Source organism: Haliaeetus albicilla, chromosome 12 (assembly GCF_947461875.1).
Source record: "Haliaeetus albicilla chromosome 12, bHalAlb1.1, whole genome shotgun sequence".
Classification (NCBI taxonomy): Eukaryota; Metazoa; Chordata; class Aves; order Accipitriformes; family Accipitridae; genus Haliaeetus; species Haliaeetus albicilla.
In genome coordinates this window covers 20,179,133-20,206,995 of record NC_091494.1, presented here as the reverse complement: position 1 = coordinate 20,206,995, position 27,863 = coordinate 20,179,133, and the positions used below count along the sequence as shown (strand labels likewise).

The 27,863-nt window shown below is 55.1% G+C and overlaps 1 protein-coding gene across 3 annotated transcripts in view; it reads right to left on the bottom strand.

Annotated features, from left to right (window-relative positions):
• The window catches only part of NTRK3 (neurotrophic receptor tyrosine kinase 3), a 234,024-nt gene extending 209,987 nt beyond the window's left edge, over nt 1-24,037 (bottom strand). Inside the window, exon 1 of one of the 3 annotated variants that reach the window (XM_069798466.1) lies at nt 22,960-24,037. In XM_069798466.1, coding sequence (XP_069654567.1) covers nt 22,960-23,207 — 248 coding nt within the window. In that variant the 5' untranslated portion in view covers nt 23,208-24,037. The remainder of the gene's footprint in view (nt 1-22,959) is intronic. The other 2 variants (XM_069798467.1, XM_069798468.1) reach the window with 2 other exon arrangements.
• Between the last annotated feature and the right edge of the window lie 3,826 nt (nt 24,038-27,863).

The window sequence follows — 27,863 nt, the reverse complement described above, 5'->3', positions numbered from 1 at the left end:
GCAGGCTCTCCTCGCACCATTTGAAAGTGCCCTTCATCACCAGGCCTTGGGGGTTTGCACAGAGGTTTAAGGCCACATCGGTGAGAAGTCCCCAGCCGGGCCGTGGCATGCCCCTTTCCATAGACCAAGGCCACATCCCTCGTACGAGACATGAGCACAGACATGACAAGCCTGACGGCTTGGTGCTCCTGAAAATGAGTCTCCTATTTCTGAAACTTTTCCAAGAGGCTGGTGTTACACTGACAGGTATAAAATCTCGCAGGATCATTTGAGGGATCCAGAGGTCCTGCTCAGTTGTAACTGCAGAGAGGCAGTGAGCGAGGAAGCCAGACCGCACCTCCTGATGGCACCTGCCCTTTCACAACTTGGGTTGAAGATGTTTTTAATGGGACACATGTCTTTTTGGCGCTGTTTAGGGTCAGGGAGCGACTTCAAAGCCAGAAAGCAGATCATCGGACAAAGTCCTTCCAGGGAGATTTTGTTCTTGGATTTTTTTTTTTTTTTTTTTTTTTTTAAAGAATCACTTAAACTTTGTTTGTGCTCCTGGGCAGCTGGAGAACCAGGAGGGTCCCAGCACTAGCCCAACCTCAGAGCAAACTACATGAGCCCAGACAGTTATCAGCAAAGGGAAGCTCATTCTGCACAAAGAATACGGACATTGTCTGCCGCCAGCCCCGGGCTGCCCTCTGGGGAGCAGGCTGGCTCGGTCGCAGCCTGCAGCAGCTGGGGCCCAAGAGCCCGCACTGCGTGCCAGGCTGGGGCTTACAGGGGACAGCAGCTGGTGGGGGACAGCCCTCATGCATGCCAGCTCCTTCTCCCTCTGTGGATATTGCAATGGGATGGAGAAGGGCTGCCTTCAGGCTCCCTCCTCCTCCTCTGCAGCAGGAGGGCTGGGACCAGGTGTCACCCACCCCAACAGTTGGTATCAACCCACCAATACGCCCTCGCCCACAGCCTCCCCACCCCAACCTTGCACCAAGCTTGTGGGATGCCCATCAGCCTCCGAGCTACCTTTGAGCTTGCCAGGCAGCCAGCAGACCTGCCCAAAGCCCTCCTGGGCCCCCCAGACCCAAGGCACCATCAAACCACAGACAAGCCCCAACAGCACTGGGTCAAGCCTCTCTCTGATCTCTCCTGCTGCAATGCCAACCAAGGCTTGGATTCAGCCTCTGGGACAGACACTGTCACCATGCCAGGCTCGTGCCTATCACTGCATTCCCAAAGCTTTCTGCCCCACAAAGCATAATTTACAGTCCTTCTAGCTGTTGCTCTGGCTCCCACTGAGAGCAGGAGTCAGAGAAGGAAGCAGGATGAGGATGGAGGGGAGGGCAGAGCCCAAAGCCAAAGCAGCACTGGGATGCTCCAAGGCCAGAAGCTGCCCTTCTTTCCCCCGGGACTCTGGGCCATACAGGAAAGCAGGGGCAGATGAAAGGCATCCCTGACTCCCACAGCCCCCAACACCAGTGGAATTGCCTCACTGGCAATGAGCACAGCAATGCCACCAGCTTGGGAAATCACCCGGTGCATCAGCAGCTGCAGCTGGGTTGTTTTTGGTTTTTCACATCTTTCCCCTATCTCCCCTTTGAAAAATCCTGTAGTTGCTATGGAAATAGTCTCATCAGTATGGGTGGAGTGTAGCAGTAGCAGCCAAAACTCCCTGTGGCTCCCAGTTGACACCAGTGCCTAGGAACTGGCAGCATTGGAGATTATCCCAAGCTGCACAGGGGATACCTGAGCTTAAAGCAGCACTTGGCACCGATGGGTAAGCAAGACCCGTCTGGGAGTAAAGGGCAGGGACCTGCAATTCACCCAGGGATAAACCAGGAAAAAAAAAAAAGAAATAGAGACATCCTCACACCAGCTAAGGGATGAGAGCGTTATAAACAGCAAAAAGCTGCAATCTGCCCCAGGGATACCCTCACTGCGAGCAGGAGGTGGCCACAGACAAGGGTAGCAGGAGCAGAGCTGAGCTTTGTCACTGGCCCTGCCACCGGTTCAATGCACCCCTCCAGGGAGGATTCTGCCACCCTCTCCGTACTCCCACCTCAGATATGAAGCTAATAAGGAAGCAGGGTGTGAACGGCAACTGTCAAGTGTTGTGAAGACGGTTGGAGAACAGAGCAAGAATCTTTCCCATCCAGCAAAGAGACCAGCGTGTTGGGCAATTGCTATGTGCCTCAATGGATCTGCTTCACCCACTGAGTCACCAAGAGCTGCGGCTGCAGACCATTCAAATTTTACACTGTAAGCTGACTTCTTGCTGAAAACACTGGCAGGGTCTTTGCAGGCAAAGGATCATCCTTTACCACTAGAGCTTGGAGCAAGATCCCCAGGTACTGGAGACCAGCTGAGCAGGAAATGCACCTTCTCCACGGGAGCGGACAGCCGGCCAACAGGGCTCAGTGCACGTAGAGGTGCTACTGCCATGTTGGCAGAGGCAATGCATCTGTCATTAACCCTGGATTTAGGTTAAGTGCTAGGGACCCCATCTCCATCACCCCACCCGGCTGGGAGAGAGGGAGGATGAGACAGCCCTGCCAAAAGCATGGGCACCTCCTGCCTCTGGCCATGCTGAGTAGCTGTATTCAACCTGCTGGTGTCCCTCACCTTGTCACCAGCTGCAGCCCGTGACAAATGGCAGCTCCCCTAGCAATGACAGCAGGAGGCTCTCCCAACTACAGGATGCAAACACAGGTCTCTGCCACTACCAAGGGCTGTCCCCAGCCATCCCCAACCTGAGATCACTTCACAAATGGCAGTTTAACCCTGATGAAACCTGGTGCCATGGCAACGAGCTTCTGAGCTGTGTGGTGGACAGTCACAACACCAAACCCTTGGCAGCCCACTCACTGTGGGCCACCACGCACAAAACTCCTTTCGCAGCATCATTGCATGCTTGGCAACAAGTAGGCTACGGACATTTCCACAAGCATTTGCCTCCTGGAGCAGGGATTTTCCTACATTCAATGCTGATGCCACCATGCAAATCTCACCAAGATTCACCATCCTCCCCCACCAGCCCTACACGAAGCCGCTGGGTCTGTCACACAGCACATCCCACCCTCTGCTCTCAGTCCTGCCTGCGAAGGGGGAGGCATATGGGCAGCACCACCACGGCACTATGAGGCACTATGGCATGTCCATTGGGCTGACGTGTTACTGGTGCCAGAGTGGATCTGAGCGCAGCACGGAGCATTGCTGGACGCTGTCAGTCCTTACAGGTGCACAACCCTAATTAAAGGTCTAAATAACAATTTGAGTCATCAAACTGCAAGGGGCACATCTGCCTCAGGAGCCATCCACATCTTCAGTCTTGCCAGATCCCGAATGCTTTCCCAAAAGGATGCACTTGAGAGAGAAGGACAGGCTTGAGCCGTTACCGAGCCATCCAGGCTTGGTCAGAGATGCTGCAAACAGGAGCCTGTGCTCTCACAATTCTCCTTTCCCACCCAGATTTAACAAGTTCAACACCTAAAACATAAAGTAGCAGCTGAAATGCTTCCCACCCCCACCATTTTGTCCCATGCCTGGGGAACACACAGTCTCTCTTGCTCCCTGCTGGCAGAAATCTCCTTGCATGAGCCCAAAACATTTTGCTCCACAGTTTTGGGGAGCTGTTATCAGAAGAAGTTTCATGCAAAGCTGCCTGCAAAGCAGAGGCACTCTCTATAAAAGCAACAGAGAGGCCCGAATCGGCCCCACTTGGACCAGGGACAGCAAACCCAGGCTCGAGCCAGGGGAGCAGCCAGCCACCTGCGACACTGCCACCTCCATCTCGCGACACTATGCCATCGCACATCACCGTAACAACTCCAAAGGCCTGGGTGACAGGCTGTGCAGTCCAAGCTCCCACAGTCCCTTTATCCCCTGTGACCAAAAGGTGACCTCAGTGATAGAGCAGGGACCATCCTGTACCACGGAAAACTAAAGCACAGACCAAGAAAACAGCTTATCCCTCATCATGCAGCAAACCTTTCAGGATGCCTTAAGATGCAGATCTCCCAACATCCACCTTTTCATTCTCTTTACCCCAACCTGGGGGTCCCCATCAAAACCTCAGCAGCAGGGATACTTTGGCAAGGCCAGGTCAGTGCTGGGGATGCTGTTACCGGGCAGATGCTGCTACCAGGCAGCAGAGCAGAGTTTCAGTGCTGGTTCATGGAGAGGGCACCCAGGTGGCTGCCTGGGTGCACCCCAGCTGCACCTCACAGCACCCCAAGATGCCTGGCAGAGAGCTGCCGGCTGCACCCATTGCCTGCATAGCAGCACAGTGCCTCAAATAAAAAGTCCCCACAGCCAACACAGAGAATAAGATTACAACAAATATAAACTAATGATACAGCTGTCAAGACAGATTAGACTGCACAGTGTAAAAAATTGCAGGGCTGTTTAGTCACAACAATATAAGATTAATTTATCAATACAGCTTATGTGGCACTGGAGAGATAACAAATTGAATAAGTGAATCTTTTCTACACCTTGCACAAGGAGGGAGTCTCAGACCCGATGGGCGCACAGGTCTGAATGCCGGTAAGGATCCACAGGCTGGGATCAACCTGACAGGACCGGTTTGATAAAGCCCGGGGGGTCTGCACCCCTATCCCAGGCTTAGGGGACAGGCACACATGCCACCCACACACATGGCTCTGCACCCACATGCTCCAAAAGGAGCCCACCCTTCTGCAGTACCAGGCTGGAGAGGGATGCTGCTAAATCAAGATATCCAGAAGCTGCTGCTGCAGCCAGGAACTTCCCAGACCCCTTTCCACAAGCTCCTCCAAGTCCAGCATTACAGGACTCGAGCCGTTTGTGTCGCCTCACCTTTAAGCTCTGTCCCAGTTACAGCGTGTGCGTGTTTTGGTGCACACAGCAATCAGAGGCAGCGATCCACCGTGCTAACACATGCAAAAATATGCACAGCCACCTCCACCCTTTGGGGGCTAAGCCCTGGCAGACACAGGCAAGCTTGCAGACCTGAAAACATCTCTCAAGGGTTCCCAAAAAGCAAGAATCCAACCTGCAGGTCCTTAGGAGATGCTTCCTTATTCATCCCGCAGCTTCTGCCCAAAGACTACAACATACCCAGCAGGCCCGTATCATTTCAGATCTCTCATACATTGCCATCTGTGGGTTAAAAATGTGCAAGTAAATAAATAGCTGCAGTGATAATGAGCCAAGGTTTCGATCTGTGAAGGTGAGAGCACAGCAGCAGCCGCCAATATGAAGGAAGCGCCCGTTTCTATAAATATTGAAATCCGGTAATTATCATCATTAGAACTAGTTGTGATTTAGCCGTAGCTCAATCCCAACAAGCAAGAATGGCATTTATTTGCCACAATTAGAACAGCTAAAAATACCTCCTGAACCCTGCCTGGTTCAGCCCCATCCTGCCACCCCCCAGAAGGCTCAGCCTTGGGCAGGGAGCAATGTAAAGTGGAGGGGGGGAACCACTTGAAGGACCATGAAGGGGGTGAAGAAACCCTGTGCTCCCCCAGGGAGACCAGGACATCAATGCAAGGCCTCCCCATCTTCTAGTAGCCCTTCCCAGCTCCGCTCCATGGCTTTCTCCCTAACTCTGGTTCAGCCCACCTAACACCTGCCCCACCACGCTGGCTCACAGGTGCAAGGTAGCTTGCTCCCTATGAAAAGCAATGTCCCCGTTAGCAAGCTGCCTTTCCCATACTGAATGTTTCTTTGCATTTGTATCAAAAGGCACAGATTTGCTTTAAAAGGCAAATGGAAAGACTCAGCTCACCCAGCCCGTCCTGCTGAGAGTGGTGGGCAATGGCCCTGGCAGCAGCCAGCTGATCCAAAATAGCCATCGCTGATGGACGCACATGTTTCCTCACCTCATGGGAGCACTACAGTTATGCCAAGAGCCTCCACACACTCAGCATCTCTTCCAGGCCCCAGGTAAGTGCTGAAGGACCCCAAAGGCTCAGTGTACCAGACAGACACTTGCACGGATGAACTTCCTGACTTCTATGGACAGGGCTCAACCTGTAGTATAAAATCCTGTGAGGGGCATCAAGCTATCCCATCCTACCTCTGCAAGGTGACCAAAGGGTACTACCTCTCCACAAGCCTTTAAACGTGAAGGGACTAAGCCATCCTCCCTTGGGGACACATCTGCACTCCAGCTGCCACTAGCAGTTTCCCAGCCTTTTCCATGATAACAAATAAAAGCCTGCGGAGTGCAGATAGATATTGCAGGAGGCAGCACCTCAAGGTGGCTATAATCACCTCTTGGCTTCCCACACAAGTCCACAACCCAGGAAAATCCCCATCTGCTGACCCAAATCACCCAGGGCTATCTCCTCACGCTTGCTCCACGACTCAACATTTTCCCCAAGGAAACGTGCCCAGCTCCCCCAGTCAGGGATGTTCTTTCTGACAGTCACGGTGAATATTTTCCCCCGCTTATTCGATAATATCTGGAAAGGGCCGTGAAATGGGGAGCTTAGCGATTCTCCACTGCGCGGGGGCGAAGACACTGAGGTGCTCGCTGCCAGGTCCCAATAACAGCCCAAATATTCATCCTGGCCCCATGGGCCACCACCTGCTCCTCCCTGAAATGCCTCCAGCCCTGGGACTTTCTCAGCCCCCAACCTCCCTCTGAGGGTAATTTGACCCCTCTGATGGCTTTTTTTTTTTTCCCTTGCTTGCCTCTGAACTCTCTCCAGTTTGTCAATGCTCCTGTAATAAGGTGCCTCAAACTGAGGCCACATTCCTGAGGTTTTTTATTATTATTATTTTGGGGGGGGTTCTGTTGTTTGGGGGGTTTTTTTTAATAAGAAAAGCCAGTTCATAGCTCTGCTCCTGCAGCTCCCCCTCTCCCCAAAAGCAGCCCATCATTATTTGTTTAGGGCCCTAAGCCAGTTTTCAGTCCATTTGGCAGCATCATATCCAAGGCAAACTGAACTAATTTTAAGAGTAAGATTTGGCGAGACACTATATCAAATGCTTTGCTAAATCCAAATATATTAGGATTTCCACGTTCTGCTCAGACACTAATTTTGCAATTCCATCAAAAAGAAAAAGCAATCAGGTTTGTCTGGCAAGATTTATTCTTCCTAAATCCCTGCTGTTATTGCTCATGCTTTCCTTATCCTCTAGTGCTTCACTTTCTTAATACTGCAGGACTGGAAGCATTTGCTGGAAATTTATTTTTGCTATTTATATGGATTTTGAAAATCTGCCTCTGGTCTCCTCCGCTGCCCCCTGCCTTCTTCACTGCTGTTAGCATCCCTGTGCTGCCACAGTATACATCTCCTCCTCCATCCTCCTCCCAAAGCCAGAGCACAGCAGTATCATAAGTCCAGTGTTAATACACAACTGGCCTCAGACACAAGATACAGAAGAAAAATTAACCAAAAAAAAAAAAAAAGGGGTGTTTGGCAGCAGGAGAAAGGTCTAAAGGAAACACCCAGCTGGGTCAAGCCCAGGTCCATTGCAGAGCACCGCCAGCAGCGTGAGTGGTTAATATTAATTCCTGAATTAGCCATCCCGGAGCATCGCCTCGCTTTTTCTCGCAAATTTTCTGGTAACCGCCCTCTGGGCGACCAGGGAGAGTTGAGCCACAAATGACACCAGCTGGTGCTTTTCCAGAGGACATGCACAGTCCATGGTGGGTCAGGGCCAGCACATCTATAAATCAAACCCTGAACCACTCGGGCAGTTGAGGAGCTCGTCCAGGCTCGGGGCTTGCAGAGAGAGGTCAGGAAGGGCTGCATTTCCCTGCCTTAGGCTAGCACCCCACTTCCCACTCATACCTTGGGGATTTGGGGCACCTGGAAAGCCACATCACAAGGCACCCGAATCTCCTGCAGCATTTTCCTCCACAGGGAGCCAAGCAGAAGTGTTTAAACTCTGCATGCACGCAGCAGCTTTGCAGACAGCACCCTCCCAAAACATTCTGGTGACCCCACTCTGGCTCTGACTATGCATCTTCTGCTGTGTGCTCCACTGACCTCCGTGGGAGTGGGCCAGGGCTGCTCACGCATTTCAGGGCAATGCTTGCTCCTGCTCGTTAGGAGGAAGAAGGCAGCTGTGTTGGAGCATAATCAGTTTCTGCTCACTAAGTCCTTGGACATAGAAAGGCTCAGTATTTCGCACACCAAATAACACCCTGTCTGGGTGCCAGGTGCGTGCGTGCCCTCGGGACACTCTGTCCAGCCACAGCAAAGCAGCAGCTCTACCAGCCTGGATCAAGGCTGAGTCACTCACACAGGCCAAGCGATCAGCTCTAGCCACAGCCTTTCCCATGGAGACACAAACACCTCCTCTTGCACACCCTGGCACAGCCCAGCATGCCCAGGCTGAGCAGTGAGGCTGGGGTTACAAACAGCACAGCTCACGGCACTGAGCTGATCCCCCGTGCTTGGCTTCCTATACCTCCCTTGGGTCAGGTGTCTGCCAGACCCCTTGTCTCAGCTCCTATGTGGTGTCTCAGCATCATCGTAAGGGGAAAAAACACAGCATGGTCATCCCAGCAACTCAGGGCTCAGCAACGGGGCACCAGCATCCAGCAGAAGCTCAGGCAATGGTTCTCCATTACCAGAAGGCACCTCTGCTGCCTGCAGTTCCTTCAGCGCTCACTGAAGGGAGCTCAGATAGGGGCACAGCAAAGCTAGGCTACGGCATGACGCAAGTACTTGAGGGATAAATGGAGATTTTTCTCTTTACTCTGGCTATTTTTACATCTCAGAAATGTGTCCTGGGAGAGCAGCCCTCTCCAGGATCCCTCCTGAGGGCTGGGATGACTGCGGTCAGGCACAGGCTCCACCAACAGCCTCCAGTTTGCACCCAGCTGCCTGCAGCCCAGGGGCTGAAGACAACAGCCTAGCCCTGTCCTGCTTCCAGCACAAGGATGACCTTCCCTGCGGGCAGCCAGGCAGAACATCTTCCACCAGCTCCCGCGGGCAAGCGAGTCCCAGGGGAGCTGTTGGGAGGGATTAACCCATCCCAGGGCAGCTGGCCTTCATCACCCTATCACTGCACCCTCCCTCCCTACATCCCCCTCAGCCTCACCAGGGCTCAGGATTTACAGCGCCCGCAGAGCAAGGGGGCTGGCAGCAGAAAACTGATGGGGACAGAGGATTTACAGGGAAGGGCTGGTTTCAGGGGAGGTAGAGAGAAGCAGAGGGTGATTTACAGGGTCAGCAGCAATTTACACAGCAGGTAGCACGGAGAAGGCAAGGATTTACAGGGACAGGGGAGAAGTAGTCTTTATGGGTGTTTATTAGGAAATGACCATCTCCTTCCCCTGACTGCTGCAACCCAGGGAGGGGCGCGGGAGCAGAGGGATTTGCAACGAGCCTCCCCCTTGCTCTGGAGGCCACAGACAGCCCAGCATCAGGGACCTCCCTGTCCCAGTGTGGCTGCACGCTGCAGCTGGTTTCTGCTTGGCCACAGCACCCTCGGGGTCATTTCAGCATGTCCCTGTCCTGCCACTGCCCCAAGGCAGCACTCCAAGGCCAGGCTCACTGGTCAGGGAGGCTACGACAAACAGCAAAGCTTTGGACATCTCCTCCTGGAGCTGGAGGCCCTTCCTCCTGGCAAGCCCCACAGGCCCTCCCCGCCAGGGTCTGATCCAGCCCATCTGCTGGCAATAAGGCAGCGTTTCTCCCACTGCCAAGGCTCCTCACTGCCACCAGGACGGGGCTGCCAGGCTGGCAATGGGTGGGCAGGGGTCACAGTCTGTTGTCCCTCCCTGGGGCCACCAGCACAGATGCACAGGAGTCACATCACCCAGTCCCCAGTCCCATTTTCCAGGTGCTTCTGGCACCCAGCAGGAGCCAGGGTCTGGCGTCAGCCCCACACGCACAACCCTGAGCACATCAGTTTGAGCATGCAGGTCCCTTCCCTCTCCCACTGCATCTTCCTCCCACTCCTGAACTGCAGCAGGGCTGGCAGGGGATGCACACCTTGAGCACATGGTGCAAACACGAGGAGTGGCAGCATGTTTGGGTCTTCAGCTGTCACAAACCTCCCAGCCCAGGCTCATACTAGCAGCATCCCTGAGCTGGCAGGTGCCAGGCTGGGCATGGAGGCACATGGGTTACGCCTGGCCTGCTCACGTTGCCAGCGATTAACCTCAAGGGTTGCACATGGAGTAAGAAATATATAGGAAAAGTTGTCCCAGCACCAAGACTCTGGCTGCCACTCCACCACATGGCGACATCTTCCCGTCAGAGCATATCGCGTTGCACAGGGCACTCAGGGAAGTGTGACAGGCACCACGCTGGCCTCTGCCACTCCAGGAGGTGCCAGGACAAGCTCAACTTAATGTTCAGGAGCAAGCCAGGAAGCCCTGCTGCTCCCAGCCCTTCCCTGCCACTGCTCCCCATTGATGGTACAAGCCGAGGGCTGCCTATGCAGAAGCAATGTTTGCAACACATCATGGCCTGGGGACCAAAAATTCAAACATGCCAGCAGGAGGGTGCTCCTAGATGACATCCCAACCCACACCTTTACACGCTCCTGCATTTACTCCCCAAAAAGACACCAGGTCTTGTTTGCAACACAAAAGGTGGAGGGGTTGGTCCTAGAAGAGCCCAAGAAAGAGGGAGTTCACTCAGACATTTCATCTCTGTCTCGTTCTCCAGACACCCTATTTTGCACCAGGTACCAGGAGACCACATGCTTAAGTGCAATCCTTGCAGGGGACACCCAGTTTCTCACAGCATTGGGTTGCTCAGGACAGGGGTGCAATATGACCAGGTGCCACTAGCAGAGGGAGGGAGGGAAAGGGCTCCAAGCATTGACCACAGACACCCATGAAAGCATTGAGCACTGCCCAGCCCTGACACGGCATAAATGAGATGAAAATAAAGTTGTGAGCAGCCTACACAAAGCAAGAGAAGTTTCTCTCTTTCAGCCTGGAGAGACAGCAGCTTTGCAGTGCAAACGGGTTACAAGTCACACTGGGCAACATCTCAATGCGCGAGAGCCCAGATAACATCCCGTCACTCACAGGCAGGGGCTCAGTCCCAGCACAGCCCAGCTGATCCCACAGCTCCTCAGGAGCATCTCCCCAGCAGAGAAACATGGGCAGCATCCCAAGAAACCTGGTTTTCTTCTCTGTGTAAAACTTCCAGAGAGGCACAACAGCAGCATCCAATCCTCACAACATCCCTGAGCAAAAAACTCGTGCATCCTGACCCGAACGACAGGCAGTGACAACACCATGGCCCCATCCCCCTACCCCAAAGTTTGACTAAAGCTCAGGAGTATCTTTGCTTTTATAAATCTCTGCCTTTTAATGATGGCTTCAAGGCTCAGAGAAAAAAAGGCCCATTAAACTCACTGAATAAGTTAATGGGGCAGAGAGAATCCATTTCAAAGCCACCCCAGGCTATTTTCCTCTGGAGCTAAAGCCTGAATAAGCAAAAAGGAAAAATTAAAACTGTACAGTGCTTTGCCAATAAATAACCCCCAGTGTAATCCGCTACCAGGCAGGCCTCCATTTGCAGAGATAATAGGATGCAGATCAGTTGCAAACTGCCCCCCCTTGCAGGGACCACCACCTTTTGATTGCAATTAGCTGTGCCATGGCAGGAACCTCCATCTCCTGCCTGTCCCATTCCACCTGCCCTGGCAGGAGGGGGATAGCACATCCTCAGAGAACTACCTAAATCCAGAACTTGGCTCTGGAATTCCCCAACACCCATGCTCTGTGCACACATCCCTGCTTCTCTGCCTCCTTTTTCCCAGCCCTCCTGTCTGTTCATGCCCCTTCACTCCGTCTTCTCCCCCTCCTTCACCACCAGCCCTGTGGGTCAGTCCCTCACCCATCAACCAGAGCCCACACACAGCTGCTCCTCCCCAAACACTTAAAAAACAAGTGCACATCCCAGAGAGGGGGGGGGGGGGAATCCCTGTTTGTAAATGTTGATCCCACTAGATGCAGTTTGTTTACTATTTAATATTTAAAGATGCTAATTAAGTCTCTGAATAAATAAATCTGTGTTGCCCGTGCCTTTTGGAAGGCAGGGATCCTTTCCCAAGGGCCAGGGCAGCCCAGAGCACACTGGGTGCTGGGCAGCCTGCCTGGAGCCGGGGACAAGCCTGGGGCAAAGCCTGAGGATCCCACCTCTATCCCTCCTAGAAGAGAGAGCTTATCTACAACACAAAGCAACACCAGGCACAGCTCAGGCTGGGGGCATTAGAGACTTCAGCCATTAAGACCTGAAGGAGAGCACAGGCAGAACAAGGGACAGAGGAGGATTTCCAGGCAGTGTTGCCCAAAATGGTGCCTCTTGGCCCCAAGATGGGATCTCAGCTGCAACCGAGGAGCCGAGGGCTTGTGCTCCCAAGGGCCAGGGGATCAATCCACAAAGCGCTGGAGGGACACAAAGACAGGCACCAACACATCACCGAAGCCCACCACCAAGCAGGCAGCCAGGGCTGCTCTGGGGACCAGCTACAGACACCCACATCCCACCTCCCGGCTGCCGCCCTGCCCAGAGCCAGGGTAGGCAACCCACACAACTTCATACCTGAGAGCATCCCAGCTTTAGCTTCTCCTCCCAAAACGGCTACTGCAGCATCTTGCGAGAAGCACTGCAACTGCCTGCCTGCCTCACCCACAAATCCAAACATCCCCCAATACCTACACCTCAGCTCTCCCACCTGATACCTCTTTAGGCTCTGCCTCTCCCAAATCCGCTCCAGCTGTACCATGCACCTTACCATTAACCCCCAGGGTGCCAGGCCCTGCAGAGCTCCCTGATGTAGAGGCTCCCTCCCTGCCCAACCAGCATCCCTGCACCAGATCGGTGCCTTGCATGCACTCCTCAAGCTCAGGCTTTGCTCTGATACTCTTAAGGACACCCTCCAGCATCAGAATCTGCCCCAACCTGAAATGAGGGTCACAGCACTTGTCAAGGGAGCACCAGGCTGCTTCTCTGACACTGAGCGTGCTCTGTGTTACTCTGCCCTCCCCACTGCAGAGCCTGGGACAGCCCATCAGATGGCTGGCAGTACAGATGTGTCCAGAGCCCATATGAGGCTCAAACTAGGAAACAGTCCCCAGTAACACTCAGCTTCTCTGAATTGGCAAAGGGAGAACCCCAGGAGGGCAGGGATGCTCTAAGCAGTCTGGGGAGCTGGGAACACGCAGCATCCTTGACCCTGTGTCCCACTGAACTTTGCTTGCTCCCCAGGCTGCTCAGCAACAGCTACCAAGTCACTCGATGGCTTTCAGCTAGCTTACTTTCCCTTGGATATATTTTGGCCTTGAGAGCACAGGCAAGACAGGAGACAGCCAAAACCAGGACCCATATCATTGCCCCAGGAGCACCCAACCACATCCTGGATGCAAGAGGTTTGCAGGACAAGAGAAATCTTTCCAGCCATACAAGTCACAGAGCTCCCCAGAGGCAATCCCATCTGTACCAGGATGGACACAAGGGATGCCCAAGCTGGTCTTGCCTGCCCAGGTTAGAAGCAGGCAGGAGGAGGGTTGTGGTCCAGGACAAGAGCAGGCAGCCCAAGGGAGCATTTGCATAGATGCATCACAGACCAGAGAGCCAGGAGTCCTGGTTCCCGGCCCAGGTCACTGCACAGCATTTCCATAGAGAGCATGGGATGGGGGATGAGGCCAGAGCTGCTCCAGGAGCAGAAGGAAGGTCAGCAGCTGGAGGCACCCAGCCTCTCCTCCATGTGGCTTCATGTCCCAGGAGGGCCAGGAGTTAGAGCCTGGCATCGCTGCGGCTCAGCTGAGCACTCATGTTCCTAATTTATCCTGGCAAAACCCTGAGCATGCAGGGTCCTCAGCAGTACTCAGATTCCCAGCATGTTTGAGCATTTCCACATTAACATTTCCTAGTGGGAACCGCCTGGGGAGAGCTAGTTAAGGGACAGCCTTGCACAGCCCAGCAGGATGGGGACTTCACCACGCTCACATCTGCTCCTACCCACTTAGTCCCCCAGGGACAGCACAGGACAGACAGCAAAGGCACCAGTGCCCTGTGCCCTCCCCAGCACAACTGAGCATAGAACAGAGCTGTACGAGGGCTGCAGGGAAGGGGCTGCATGGGGAATAGCACCTGGGCCTGGCATCTCCCTGCATCCTTCCCTGGAGCCCTGGGATCCCGAGGTCATTTAGTTGTCACTGCAACAGGCACCGAGGTCAAGGAGAAGCACCCCAAGCCACCCATCTGTTCTATCACACCATCACACTCCCCTGAGAATCCTTCCTGACCTCTGTGCTCCACTGCTGGGACTTTTGTTTTTAATTGAAAAAGCAGTTTTCCTTTCCGTTTAGGCAGACTGAAGCTGGGAGAAGGGGAAGGTGGGGGTGATGGCACATGCTGGAGGGGGGTACAGGATGGGGACAGTCACTAACAGGCTCCATTATCTCCTACACTGGAGCGCTGGGTGGCAGCTGGAGGAAAGCTGGCTGCACACATGGTTCTGGCTTCTCCTTTGGCTCCCCAACTGCTACAACACATGAAAACAAGCTAAAAATACAGCACATATTCTCCTGGTGCTCCTCTTCCAGGCAAGCAGGGGTCAGGTCTCACACAGAGGGGGACAGGGCAGGATGCCAAGCCCCATGGGGTCGGGAAACAGGGTGGTACATGGAAGTTGGAGATGCACAAGGGCACATGCAGCAGGGGTGGTGAAGGAGCCCTGCTAGCTGGGCACTGACTCTAGTGCAGCCTTCCAAGGGGAGTCCAGAGAGATTTTAGTCTTCTTCTCTTCAAATGAAGTGAAGCTCAGGCCCTGAGCAATATCACTGCTCTAACCCACGTCCATGACCCATTTGCTGTTGCGTTGTGGGACCACTGGGTGTCACAGCCCTTCCACCACGCTGGCAGCACATGGCAATAACCAGGGAAATAACAAGCCCATCTTTGGCCCAGCTGCCAGGGAGGATGAAATACCCCCCAGGAGCTGCACACGGAGGATGCTACAGGATCAAGACCAGCTTCCTACCACCACTCTTCCTTGCCCTATCTCACACCAGGCTCTTCTCAGCATTCCCCCCTTGGGGAAGGACATGTGGCCTCTTTAGCCCTCCAAACTCCATCCAGCCCCTGCAGCAAAGGGTTAATCAGAGGAGCAAAGAGCATTGCACCTACCCTGGAGTCCTCCAGAGACAGCTCTCAGCCTGTGCCCTCTTGCCTCTACCTCCAGGATTTCTCTGGGGACATCTCTCACGGCTGCTAGATACAACAGGACCAATAGAACAGCCTTGTTTATCCCACCCCCACCCACCCTCCACACTTGGCGTCTCCTTAAACCCTGGCCAGTGCTGGGCTGAAGAGTCTCCATCCCCGCTCTGCTGCTTGCAAGCCAGTTGCACCACTACACCATGCCTCAGCTTGCCCATCAGTAAAATGGGCAGAGCTGTAAGGGCCTTCCTTGCAGATCACGCGCAGCCACAAGCTGGATGCAGGTGAAAGCGCACTGCCCCGATCAGGCACCTCTTGCCCAGCACTTCAAACAGCCCAGAAACACCTCCCCACAGCACCTGCTCTGCTTGGGTCAACACCTTCCAAAAAGCCGCAAATGCCCTCAATTCACAGATGGGCCAGGGCTGTACGGCTTGCAGCACCGGCGCGAGAGCTGTCGGTAGGCGGGGGTGCACAGACCGCATCCTCCCGCAGCGGCACGGAGGACGAAGCCATGACCCAGCAACCCACCCAGATCCCAGGGGACCGTCTGACCGGACTGGGTGCCCACCCCAGGGCCCGGGATGCTGAGCTAGGGAGCAGGTGGGAGCCCAAGAGGGGTACACAGCAACACGGGCACCCCAGAGCAAAGGCTCTCCTCCCACGCAGCATCCATCAGCGTGACAGCAAGCAAGCGGCGACTTGACCCCTCGGCCCCAGCAGCCCCCGGCCGCTCCCGCACCCCCCCCGCTGCCCCGGCCCCGGCCGGCGTGAGGCTGCGTCCCCGCCGGTGCCGGCGCAGCCCGGAGCCGCGCTGTCTGCCGCTGCCGCTTGCCCTCTAGCGGCACAGCCACCCTCCAACGGGGGGAAGAGACGAGAGCATGAGCCGGGCTGAGCCGGGGAGAGGGTACCCGGGGCTGAGTCGGGCTCCGGCTGCCCCCCCCGGGGGTGGGGCACAGGGCAGAGGTTCGGTTGGGGCTGGGGGTCAGGATACATCCACGGAGCTGCTCAGGCACAGGCGGTCCCGCACAAATAGCCTCCGTCCGGAACAGTCTCACGACACTGGGAGATGAACATGGGGACCAGACCGGTGCAGTCGTGGTCATCGTGCCCTGCGCACAGTCCTCCGGGACCTGGAGCATCGTGTGGAGCGATCGGGGCTGCTGCTCCCCATCTCTTCACGTGGCACACAAGGTGCCCGTGATATCCAACCCCCATACATGAACTGCAGCCTCTGAACAAGAAACTCAGGCCGCAGCACCGCCTCAGCAGGGGTTTTGCTGTGCACCCCTTGATGCACAGAGAATTTGAGGGAGACCAGAGCCCGCAGGCTGCTGTCAAACACACCAGCTTAGAAAGCACCTACACAACCTGCCGAAACCCCTGCTGCAGGAAACCCAAAGTTCAAAATTACTGCGATTGCACAGTGCCCGGTAAATAATACACCGAGTTAGAAGCATTATTAACGCTCACTTTCGGAAGCCTGGCAGACTCAGGGGTTGGTTCTCTCCCTGCTTGACTGCAGCCCCCCTTGAGTGGGATGCACCAAATCCAACCATAAAATCATGGGCAACACCTAGCATGCGCACTGCATCAAGTAGGTCAAGCCAGTGTGCCAGGGTAGCACTGGGCAGCATCGCTGAGCATGACCTACCTGCAGGACTCCCCAAGACTGATCCCATGGGACATCCCATGACCTGTTTGGAGGGTTCTCTGAAAGAGCCTAGCATTACTGGATGCCTGGGTGGTCAAAGGCCTTTGGGAGACTACGAGCAGCCTTGTGGCAAAGCACGTGAAAGTGGCACCCCCACAGGGGTGAGCTGATGGGGTAGAGCAGACCTGCAGAGCTTTCCCTAACTGAGCTCTACAAAAGTCCCTAGCCAGAGGGAACACACCTCCGAGCCTCCAAGGGCAAGGCAGGTCATTCCTCAGTCTCTTCCCCTCCATCTCTGCTTCTTCCCCCCATGAAACACCTGTCCTAGACCCAAAGCATCCCCATCTCACCTCTCCAAGCCCAGGAAGACAAGCTGGCAGGCAGAGATGACTTAGACCTCACCAAACCCTGCAGGAGATGAACACTGGGGCAATGTCACATGCACTCTGAAACCATCTGGGTCACCAGCTCCTCCTGTCCAGGCAGCAGCTCAAGCCCTATGTTCAGCTCAGAAAAAGCCTTGGAAGTCCTGGCAAGCACCAAAATTGTCTCCTCCCTGGAGAAATACCTGGTGTGGGCCACCAGCAGAGCCAGGCAATGCAGATATGGTTGGGGAGCACTTGGGGACCCCAGTGGGACCAGGCACAAGGCGGCCAGAAACATCAGCAGACCCTGGCATTAAAAGGTAAGTGACTCAACCCAGCTGGAATCCCGTGTCCCAGACAAAGAGGGGCTGTAACCCTTGGGTCCCTGATGTCCTCTGCTCAGCATTAGCTCGGCCACTGCTGGGAAAGCCAAGCCAAGACCTGACCCTGATGGCTGACTCCTCCAAAAAAATCACCTCTTATAGCCCGTCTACCCCAGATCCTTCTGCTTTGCCCCCACACATAGCAGGGAGCACTGAAAAAGTACTGGAGGTCCCAGACATCACCTGTCCCAGGAATCTGCCTCCCTCCAGGACTGGTCAGCAGGGAGAAAGGCTGTAAGGGCACAGCAAGGAATCAGCAGCCAGCCCAGGGGATGTACCCAGCCCTGGGCATCCCTGGTGCAAGTTTAGCTACTTTGGTGCACAGGGCATACCCACCATGGACCTGATCCCCTAATGCGAGGGGGACGATACAAGGACAGTCAGGACCAGCGCTCCTAGCTTAAAGCAACTCTAGAGCAACAAGACCATATCTCAGCCCACCTCCTTGTCCCAAACATCTCTGCACCCTCTTCTGTCCTCACAGCCTTGTGCTGCACCCATTCCCCCATCCTAACATCCTTCAGGACAGCCGCTCTGCATAAACAAGAGCCCTGCAAAACAAAGCTGGATTGAATTAGGGACTTTTTGAATGGTCTCTGCAGCAGCCAAAGCCTCCGGGACCAGGAGATGGGAGGAACGATGAGATGGGAGGCTTTGCGAATGCAGACCCCTTCATCTCTGGAGAGCAGCAGCACACAAGGCACACTGGGCATGCTGTGGCTGATTCACAGAGAGGGGAAAAGTTTGTGCCCTCTTGTCCGAAGCAGTCACCAAATTGAGCATCACAGGAGTCCCTTTCCTGGTTGTTTGGGCCACCAAAGCAAGTTCTGCTCCCCCCAGCCCTTCCAGAAAGATGCCTGCCCTTTCTTTCTTCCCTCCTTCCCAGATGCAGGCGCATGTGGGCATCACTGGTGCCTCAGCTCTCCCCGTGCCAGCAGCGAAGGGGTGCTGCCGCTCTGAGCACCCCCTCGCTCTCCCCCACGCCACATGCTCCCAGCTCCCCCGCAGCAAGTGGGGGCTGCGCTGCCGCTCACCCCCCACGGTACCCAGCTCTGACGCGGCTCTCCCACCCTCAGCCAGGCCCACGGGATGGAGCGGATGCTGCCGTGGGCTGGTGGGACAGCCCAGTAGGAAAGGATGGGGCTGCTCTTGTCCATGGCGGGTGGCAAGAGGCTTCCCCTTGGCCCTGCAACTGGGATCCCAAAATCCTGCAGCCCACAGTGCTCTGCAACGACCTATCTCCTTTTGAGTTGCTCTGAATTCATCTCACCTTGTTGATGGCAGCTACGAGCTGCACAGATGAACCCTGCAAACCCACCCATCAATGGTATTTTACCATAGGGAACCCCCTTCTCCCCTGGTGAGGCTGGGTAAGGGAGCAAGGCTTTATATACCAGGGACATCTCCCTACCTCAAGGGAGCCCAGAGGTGACAAACACAGGCCACCACCGCCTGCCTGGCAGCATCTCTACAGTGCCATAGCAACAGCTGAGAAGTAGGGAGGCCCAGATGGCAAACTCCTCCGTCCGTCCTTCCCCACGCACTGTGCCGGCACACGCAGGCGCTGCCCACGCTGCCAGAAGGGTAACTCCCCGGCCCACCCCTGGCACGCGGCGCCCACCGTCACCCCGACACGCGGCAGCACAGGCGAGCCCAGCCGCCCCATGCACCAGCCAGGCCGCCACGGTGCCACGGATGGGGACCCAGAGTGGCAAACAGCTCAGCTGCTCAGTACACAGGGGCAGAAGGGGTTTTGTGCTGCAGGAGCCCCGGGACCAAAGTTCTCCCTGTGCATCTGGTCTTTTTAGGCAAGTCTTGCAATAGATAGAGCCCCATGCTGCAGGGGTGAGGCTGGTTTAGGGGAAGCTTGAGCATCTCCACAAGTCACACCTGGCTGGGGACACAGCAAAGGCCACCCAGCTGCACAAGGAAAAGCGATGGCATGAACATACCCCAGCCCCATGGTCATCCTCTTCCCAAATCGCGAGGGGGAAACTCCAGCAGCACAACTCCAAACTGGAGCATCTCAGCTGGGGTCCAAGCTGGCCCCGTGGCTAGCCAGGACCCTTGGCAGCTCCTGCAGGGATCTCTGTGTTCAGAGCCACGTCCCCAGGGATATGATCCGAAATTGGATACATTTCTGAGCTGGCTGAGAAAGGGCAGAGGGACATCAGCCAACCCTACCTCCTCCTCCGTCTCAGGGCAGGAACCTCCTGCCCTTCCCCTGCCTCACCATTAACCTGGCACCGCCTGGATTTGCACGAAGGTTGTATGCCACCGTTCTCCCCAGCCCAGCCAGGGCAGGAGCCACCCAACCCTGACTGCGGCTGCTCCACTCTCACCAAAAGGAGGATGGGTGGGAAACCAGAAGCAGCAGCAATCGGAGCAAAGGCCATTCATTCGAGGGGTGCAACTGGAGGTTCGATGATGGAGTACCACTCTGCAGGCACCCTCAGGGCTGGCCTGCCATGCCAGCCTCCATGGGCAGCGCTACAGGCTGGATGTGCCTCCTGTCCTTCTGTCATCCTTGCCTCAGGGGGTCTCATCAGCCACTGAGATGCAAAATAACCCAAAGCTCCCGAGGGCTTGGCCCCCAGTGCTGGGGAGACCTGCCTGGGTGGGGTGGGCTGGCATGGAGGGACCTCTGCCCTGGCCCAGGGGGGTATGATGGACAAGCCCTCCAAGCCAGCTCACACTGCTTGCTTTCTCCAGCCCTCCAAATGGGCCCTGGCAGGCTTTCATCAGCACCACCCAAGCTCTGATTGCAATGCTGAGCTTGTCTTTCAGACATGAATAAGGCCCTGCTTGCCCCCAGGGTGGTTTCAGGACCCCACATCCCATCTGCCTTTCCACCAGCAGCAGGACAGAGCAGAGACCACAACCTTCCCCAGGGCCTGCAGGAAGGACCAGGCTGGAGCATCACATCCCCCAGCCACAGGGACAGGATTAAGCCTCCCCTATTCACCCCCCAGCCCAGTGGGAGAAGGGGGCACCCCCACTCGCTGCCCACAAACGAGGCAAGCTGCCTAACGAAGCCAAGCCCCCGGTGAGCATGGCAAGCAGGGGGAAGTGCCGTTCAGTGCCCAGCTGAATCAGACTCACATGCCAGGAGTGATTCAGCGATGACCAGGCTGGGCTTCGATGTACCCCTCGCCCCAGCACACATGTTATGGGGGATGGCAAGGAGAGGCCTGACATCAGTCTGGAAGGGTGCAGGACCTGATGTCTCCCTCACAAGAGCACAAACATAGGTTCAACCCTGGCTCCCAGCAGTGACTTCTTTGGTAGGAAGTGGCCTCACTACCCAAACCATCCCTCTGCTCCCATAAGCATCCCCTACGAACCACTGGTGTCTTCCCAGTAAGCACAGACCCCTGGGGAAAGTTTTCACTCATGCTCAGTCTCAGCCCCTCACAGCATTTTGGGGTTCACCCTAGTCCTGTGCCTCGGCCCCCCCAAGCCCGAGGAGGCAGGCACGGGGCCGGCAGTGATGCAGAGGGTGAGGGAACATGCTTTGCTCAGTGTGGAGCAGAGATGCATACAAATTCCAGCAAGACTGGCACCTTCTCCTTCCCCAACTTAAGAGAAGCTTCTTTCCAAAAAAATACCCAACATCTCTGTTTCTGGAGTTGTCCGGTTTTCTTTTTTTTTTTTTTTGCCCCTCTCCTTTTTATAGACTGCTTATCAGCATTTTTCAATTTCAAAGCAGTAAAGACATCTTCTGGGCACAAAGGACTCATATAATACTACCTCTCACAGCAGTTCAGATGTATGTGTGCATCTGACAACGCACACTCACTCACTCACGCTGGTGGCTTCCAAACCCTTCGCAGCCTTTCCTGCTGCTCCCCGCTCCCCAAAGGGTTAAACCCAAACCACAACAAACAGCAAGCCCAGGAAAAAAACATGAGTTTCTCTGACTTCCCCAGCATCACCCACCTCCCTCCGGCATCACAGAGAAAACACTCCAGCACCACAACACAGGATAAATATTGGGCAATTGGAAGGGGAGCATTGCATTAGTTTCCCCATTTACTTTCCCCATTCCTGCTGGGTTTTCAGAGGTTTGCTGGCAAAGTGAAGGCAGGGCTGGGGGTTCAGGGTCAGTGGTATCTGCTGAAAACCTGCTTGGGCATGGCGTGAACCTGTAAGCAAGCAGGGAAAGCAGCTCCTGTCATCTTTACCCAGCAAAGGTGACGAGCAGAGCTGCGAAACAGGCACTGCAATTACTCCATGGCTCTGCTGCAATTGCACTGTGACCAAATAAAACAGCCTCAGGAAGAGACCGGGCAAAGCCTGCTCCCTCCTGCAACTGTGCCATCGAGGTGAAAAAAAAAAAAAAATAATCCTCCATTACTCATTTCAAACCTTGCTGCATTTAACTGCCAGAATAAAGGATTCCACCTCTTCCTTGCTCAACTCCCACTGCCAACTTGCTCTGGGGGCTACATTTCCCTAAATGCTCACATTTCAATTAGCATTAGAATAATGAAACGGCTCAGAGTTCATCTCACCCAAAAATGTACTGGAAAATAAAGAGCGGAGATTGGAAAAGATGAGGAATTTTTTTTTTTTTCCGCACACACACAGCATGATGGATTCAGGAGAAGGAAATATATTCCTTTCTCGACTCCATGCTGATGAGATTAACATGGGCTTTGCTAACTGCCTCTCCAAACAAGGATAATGCAACTTCAAGTTGATTTTCCAGATAAACAAGCATGCAAACAAACGCAAAGTGCTCAACTAAAAATATCTCCCTGCTCCGATGCTTCTCCCCACTGCCACCACCCCGAGACGAGAACACACAAACCCTATCGCAGCACCACGGCAAGTTGCAAAATTATAACAATGCGAGTTAAATAAGCTACTTAAGGGACATCTCGCTGTCCTGTTTTTTTTCTGCCTCCCCTTAAAAAGGCGAAACCGCAGATCCCCAGATACACTCAGCCAGGGCAGGGAAGGGAGCATTTTCTGTCGTGGGGATGAAAAAAAATGACATTCTAATCGGATCCAAAGTCTCGAAAAAGAACAAGCAGCTCAGAACTTGCTTTTCTTGCCCAATTTGGGTAAATATGTGGCTGCGTGTGGCTGTGGCGTCCCCCCTCCCCTTGCAGAAGCAAACACTTGAAGGAAGCAGCAGCTTTAGCATCTTTGCCTGCTGCTCTCTCTCCTGCTAAGGAATCAGATCTCATTTACTTTATTCTTCTTAAGCCTCGGCCAAACTGTTGCTGGGCTTTTTTTTTTTTTTTGGGGGGGGGGGGTAAGGGGGAAAGCCGGATCTGCGTCCTCTGCACGGGAAGCCGGGCTGAGCTCTGCCAGGCAGCGCAGCAATGCCGAGGGCACCTGAGCCCCGCACCGGCAGCCCAGCCCGCACCCTGCCGCCGGGAGAACCCGCGGGGGGGAACGGGGGGGACGGGGACACCCCCACTTACATGGAAGTGATGTTCCTTGAGATGTCCGTGATATTGATGCTCGTGTTGCCATTGCTGCTGCCTGAATCCTGCCCTTCCAAGAGAGGGAAGAGGTTCCCATCATCCGGTTTCTTGCAATTGATGTCTGTCTTGCTGCAAAGACAATTAGCAGGGCAAGCCAGCACCGAAAGCAGATAGTCTCCCCAAATGCTCCAGAGCAAAAATACCCTCCAGAAAGTGCACTTGGTAGGGCAAAGAGAGACATCCATCTCCGATTGCTGCTTCTAAAAAAGAGGAGGAGGAGGAAAGGGGGGATGGAGGGAGGGGAAGGGGGGGAAAGGGGGAAGGAAACAAAGACAGAGGGAGGAAAAAAAAACAAAACAAAAAAAAAAAAACAAAAACCCAAAAAAAACCAACAAAACCTCAAGCGATCAGATGCAAAAATCCTCCAGCAGATGAAATCATGCTGGCCGCTGGCTCGGAGAGGCTGTAATTCCCGCTACGGTAGCGGCAGCGGCAGCGGGCGGGGATGCATGCTGGCCCGGCCGCCCTGCGCCCGCCGCCCGCCGCTCCCCGCCAGCCGCTCCGGAGGATTGCAACCGGAGGCTGGGGAGGCTGCCGGCGAAATAAATAAATAACAAAAACGGTGCGAAAGTCACCAAGTCCCACCTACTGGGCAGAATTAAAATTGACACACCTGCAAAAAAAACACACAGAGGGAGAGGAGGGGGCGACCTCCCCTTCCCATCGCTTCCCTCCCCCGGCCTGGCCAGCCCTGCTGCGGCGGGCACAAAAAAGCAGGGGAGGAGGAGGAGAAGAAGGAGGAGGAGGAAGGCTCGCAAAGCGAGCCGGGCTCTGCAATAAAAAGGATTCCCCACCCCCCTCTCCGCTAAAATCAATCTAGGGGAGGGGAGGGAGAGAGGGGAAAAACCCACCCCAGCACTGCTGGAGCCCCAGCTCAGCCCCGCCAGCAAAGGAAAAGTTGCAGCTGGGGTTAAATTTGTGCTGGGGGGAGAGGAGAGGGGCTCTGGCTCGGCTCCTGCTTTCTCAGGCTCTTTCGTCTTTAGGAGGAGGACGATGCTGCTTTTCGCTTGGTTGTTGGGTGGGTTCCCCCCCGCCCCGCAATCCGGACACAAGGGTGGAAAGGAAAGAAAGATTAAACTGAACTGGAAGAGAATAAAAGCCAGTGTGGATTACAGCAATTTTTTTTTTTTTTTTCTTAAGAGGATCCTAGCGAGACGCAGATCAGACGGCTGGGTGGGAAAAAAAAAAAGCGACTGGAGAGCACCCAGGAAGGACTTTCTAGAAAAGACACACACGCACACACACACACCCGCCTCCAAAATGCAACGGGGACTCAGCCGACTGCCGGGAAGCGCAGGCAGGAGCACCCAGGGTCGGGGCTCCCGTCCTCCCTCCCCTGGCTTCCCCCTTCCCTCCTGCAGCAGATCCTGCAATCAGACATGCAAAAAAAAAAAAAAAAAAAAAAAAAATCCTGAAAGAGGAAGACTGAAGTGTTGAAAAGGCTGAGCTCAGAGCACCGAAATGGCATCAGGAGAGCAGTGAGTGCGAGCTGAACAGCAGAGCGAATTAAGATGCATGGTGCATTTTTGGCAAGCACAAACCCAAGCAGATCAGAGCTCTGCTTAATTTGCTCTGCTTTTCTACAGCGCTTTTCTGCATGCCTCCCCCCCCCAATAGTTTCATGTCTCTGCTCCTCTGCACAGAGACACAGTGATAAAGGGACAGTGCTGCAGGCTGGAGCACGGGTGAAGGGAGGAATTACAGGTGTAGGACTCCAAATATTTCAAGGGTTGGCTTCTGCCAGGCACAGGGCTTTGCACAGGGAGGAGAGAGAGAGGGATCTCTGCATGGGCTGAACCAACACCTCCAGGCTCTGCTATGCACCCCAAATCATCCTAGTCCAGAAGAGGCAACAGGATTTGGGGGTAAAAAAGGGGGGGGGGGAGCAGCTGCAGGGAGGATTAAAACCACAATTTATGCACTCATACCCCTCAGTGGGAAGCAGGCTGCTCACAGCCATGCTCGTGGGGAGCCCGTCCCAGCAGGGCACAAGCAGGGCTCACGCTTGGGTAACTCCTCACCCATAGCTGCACAGCCTTATCACAGGCCCTAGGAACAGCAGCGATGTGCAAGGGGCTACACATACCAGGCATCAGTCCTGCTCCCACAGGAACTTCTGGGGTACCAAGCAGCTTTGTTAGAGCTCCTCCTGCCAGGGCTCCCCAGAAGAAGCAGGGATACTCATCTAGTGAATAAATACCAAGGTGGGAGAGCTGGTTTCTCCCTGAGCCCCGCCTGCTTGCAAACTACTGAAGTGAAACACCTGGATCAAAGAGGTTACTAAGTGCCTGGCACTGCAAGGAAGAGGAGTACAAGGGGGTTGGTGGGTTCCCAGCCCCATGAGAAGCGGCTTCCATCCTCAGGCACCTGTACAGAGGCTGTGGCTGGAAAGGCACCAGAGAGGAGAACACCCAAGCATACTTTTTACTCCCTGCCTCAGTTTCCCCACCCAGGTCAGATAAATGCCATTCTTGTGGCTCAGCACTGCAACTGGACTGGAGAGGACACTGATGGAGGGCACCATGTCATATGCCCCTGCCAGCGAGGAACACTAGGCACCCCAAAATGCCTAGCCAGCATGTGGGTTCATCCCTCAGCAGCACAGGGGACAGAGATGTCACACTACTCACAAAACCAGTGCCTGGGGCAAGACCAGGGCTTCCCTCGTACTGAAGCTGGTGCAAGGTCACAACCTTCTCGTGGCACTTGACATCAAGTGTGAAACCAGTGTGAGGCCATCAGCCTACCCTGGCATGTTACCGCAGGGCCAGTCACAGGGTGGGGACATGTTTGGGGGCACACACCCGCCTTGGGGACCCACTGCAGTCCCGCAGCACAGCAAGACTCCTCCAGGCAGATCAGTGCCGGGACCTGGGGAAAGCCACTGTCACCTGGAAGTGCCAGGGTGGCACTGCTTGGCGCGGGGCTGCGTCCATGAGCACTCTGCACCCTCCTCGCCCACCAGGGTGGCAGCCTGCCCTGTGTTCCTCTGTCCCCCAGGGCGTGGGGTCGACCCCCGGCCTGGAGCAGAGCACGACTGCTAACGAAGTACAAACCCACCCAGAGAGGTTTTCAGGTCCTCCTCTGCAACCGGAGGCGGGCAGGTAGGTGCTTTGCACTCTCCATGCAAAGACAAGGTTTAACCCGCAGAAAGTTGGGGAGGTCTCAGGTCGGCTGTCCCAGGTTGGGGGGATGCAGGAGCCCACCCACCCCCATGATATGCACACCCTGCTCTGCCACCCGGTGCCAGGCGGGCCCCGCTTCAGCAGCTGATGAGGAGGTTTTGTGCCAAGCCACGGCTTCCTCTGCCGCTAATAGATAAAGCTGCCGCTTGCAGAGAAAACGTGGCCGGGCAAAGCGCGGGAATGGGAGGAGCAGGAGCATCCAGCTGGGTGCCTGGAGGGCAGGCGGAAGGTGGACAGGGAAAGAAAGAAACCAGGGGGCTGTTCATCCTCCCCATTGCAGGCTGCCAGGGGGGATTGGCGAGTCTGCTGGCAGAAGAGACTGCAGCGACAGCAAAGTCCCTGCTGCAGAGAGCAGACGGGTCACCAACCTTCACCCAGCACCAGACCTGGGCAGCCCCTGGTCCTGCGTCCCACGCTTGAACCCACCACCCCTCACCGGTCCTTGGACAGATGGAAGAGGATGCTCAGGGAGGGCAGCACTACCTCTTGCACACCCAGACCCAAAAAGGGATGGGAGTATTTGGGAGCTGCCAGTGGTGGGAACGTGCCATCCCTGTCTCCATCCCTCACTCCTGTCCCCATGAAAGAGGGAGGCAGGAGCAGGGCATGAGTGATGGGGCTGTCAGAGCGCAGAGATGGTATCTCGAGCAGAGGCCTTGCCGTTATTGCTCTGAGGGATGCTGGCAAATTGCTCTTTCAAGAAGCATCTCCATGAAGGATGAAATCAGTGCCTCCTGTGAGAACTCTGCCCCACAGGGGCTCAGGGGATGAGTTCCCTCTGGCTTTTGAGAGCCTCCAGAAATTCCATGGGATGCACTCAGCTGAGACTAAACCCCAGTTCCTCTGCAGTGAGGTCCCCATCTCCCCCATCCCAGCTGCCCTCTGCATGGAGACACAGGTTGCTACCGAAACACCCAGCCCAGAAGGAGCGGGGCCAGGACATGCCCAGGGGGCTCCTGGCCCGAACAGAGGTGGAGGCAGCTGTTTTGTTTGCATTTCTGTTCTTCCCACCTACACAGCTGCCTTTAGCATCATGCTCTCAGGCTGGCCATCCCTCAGGGAGGATCTTTCCTCCTGCCACCCACTTCCCAGGTAAAGGCTCCCCAATGCACCACTTGCCTCCCGGGGCCAGCAAACACCACAGCCCTTCGAGGCATAACCAGAAAGAGATCCATGGTCCAATATCTGCTCAGTCATCATAAGCTCCGACGTCCACTCCTGCCTCTGATCTCCGTATCGATCCGGCAGGCCCACACTGAGGCATGCACCGCCCCACTCCCTATTACCAGAACAGCACTCGCTGCTTGCTGAAAATGATGAGCTGACATTTTTCTAGCCCCCTTCTCATCCAGAAGGATCTGCAAATCTGCCTACAGCAGGACCACTTTGTACACCTCTGAAATGCAGCCAGCCCCAGGACAGGCAGAGCTGCTGTTTGGCAGCATGCAGCGATGCCGGGCAGCAGCACGGGGCATGAGCTCTGACGGGAGAGGCAGGGAGAAGGGTTTCATCCCCTGCATTGGGAGTTTGGCTGCAGGTTCACGTGCCCCTTTGCAGAGAGACCCCAAGAAGTGTGATTTTGGAGAGGGTCCAGCTTGCAGAGTAAATGCCCAGGAGCTGCTGCCAGCTTTTTTGGGGGAGGGGGTCAGGACTGGT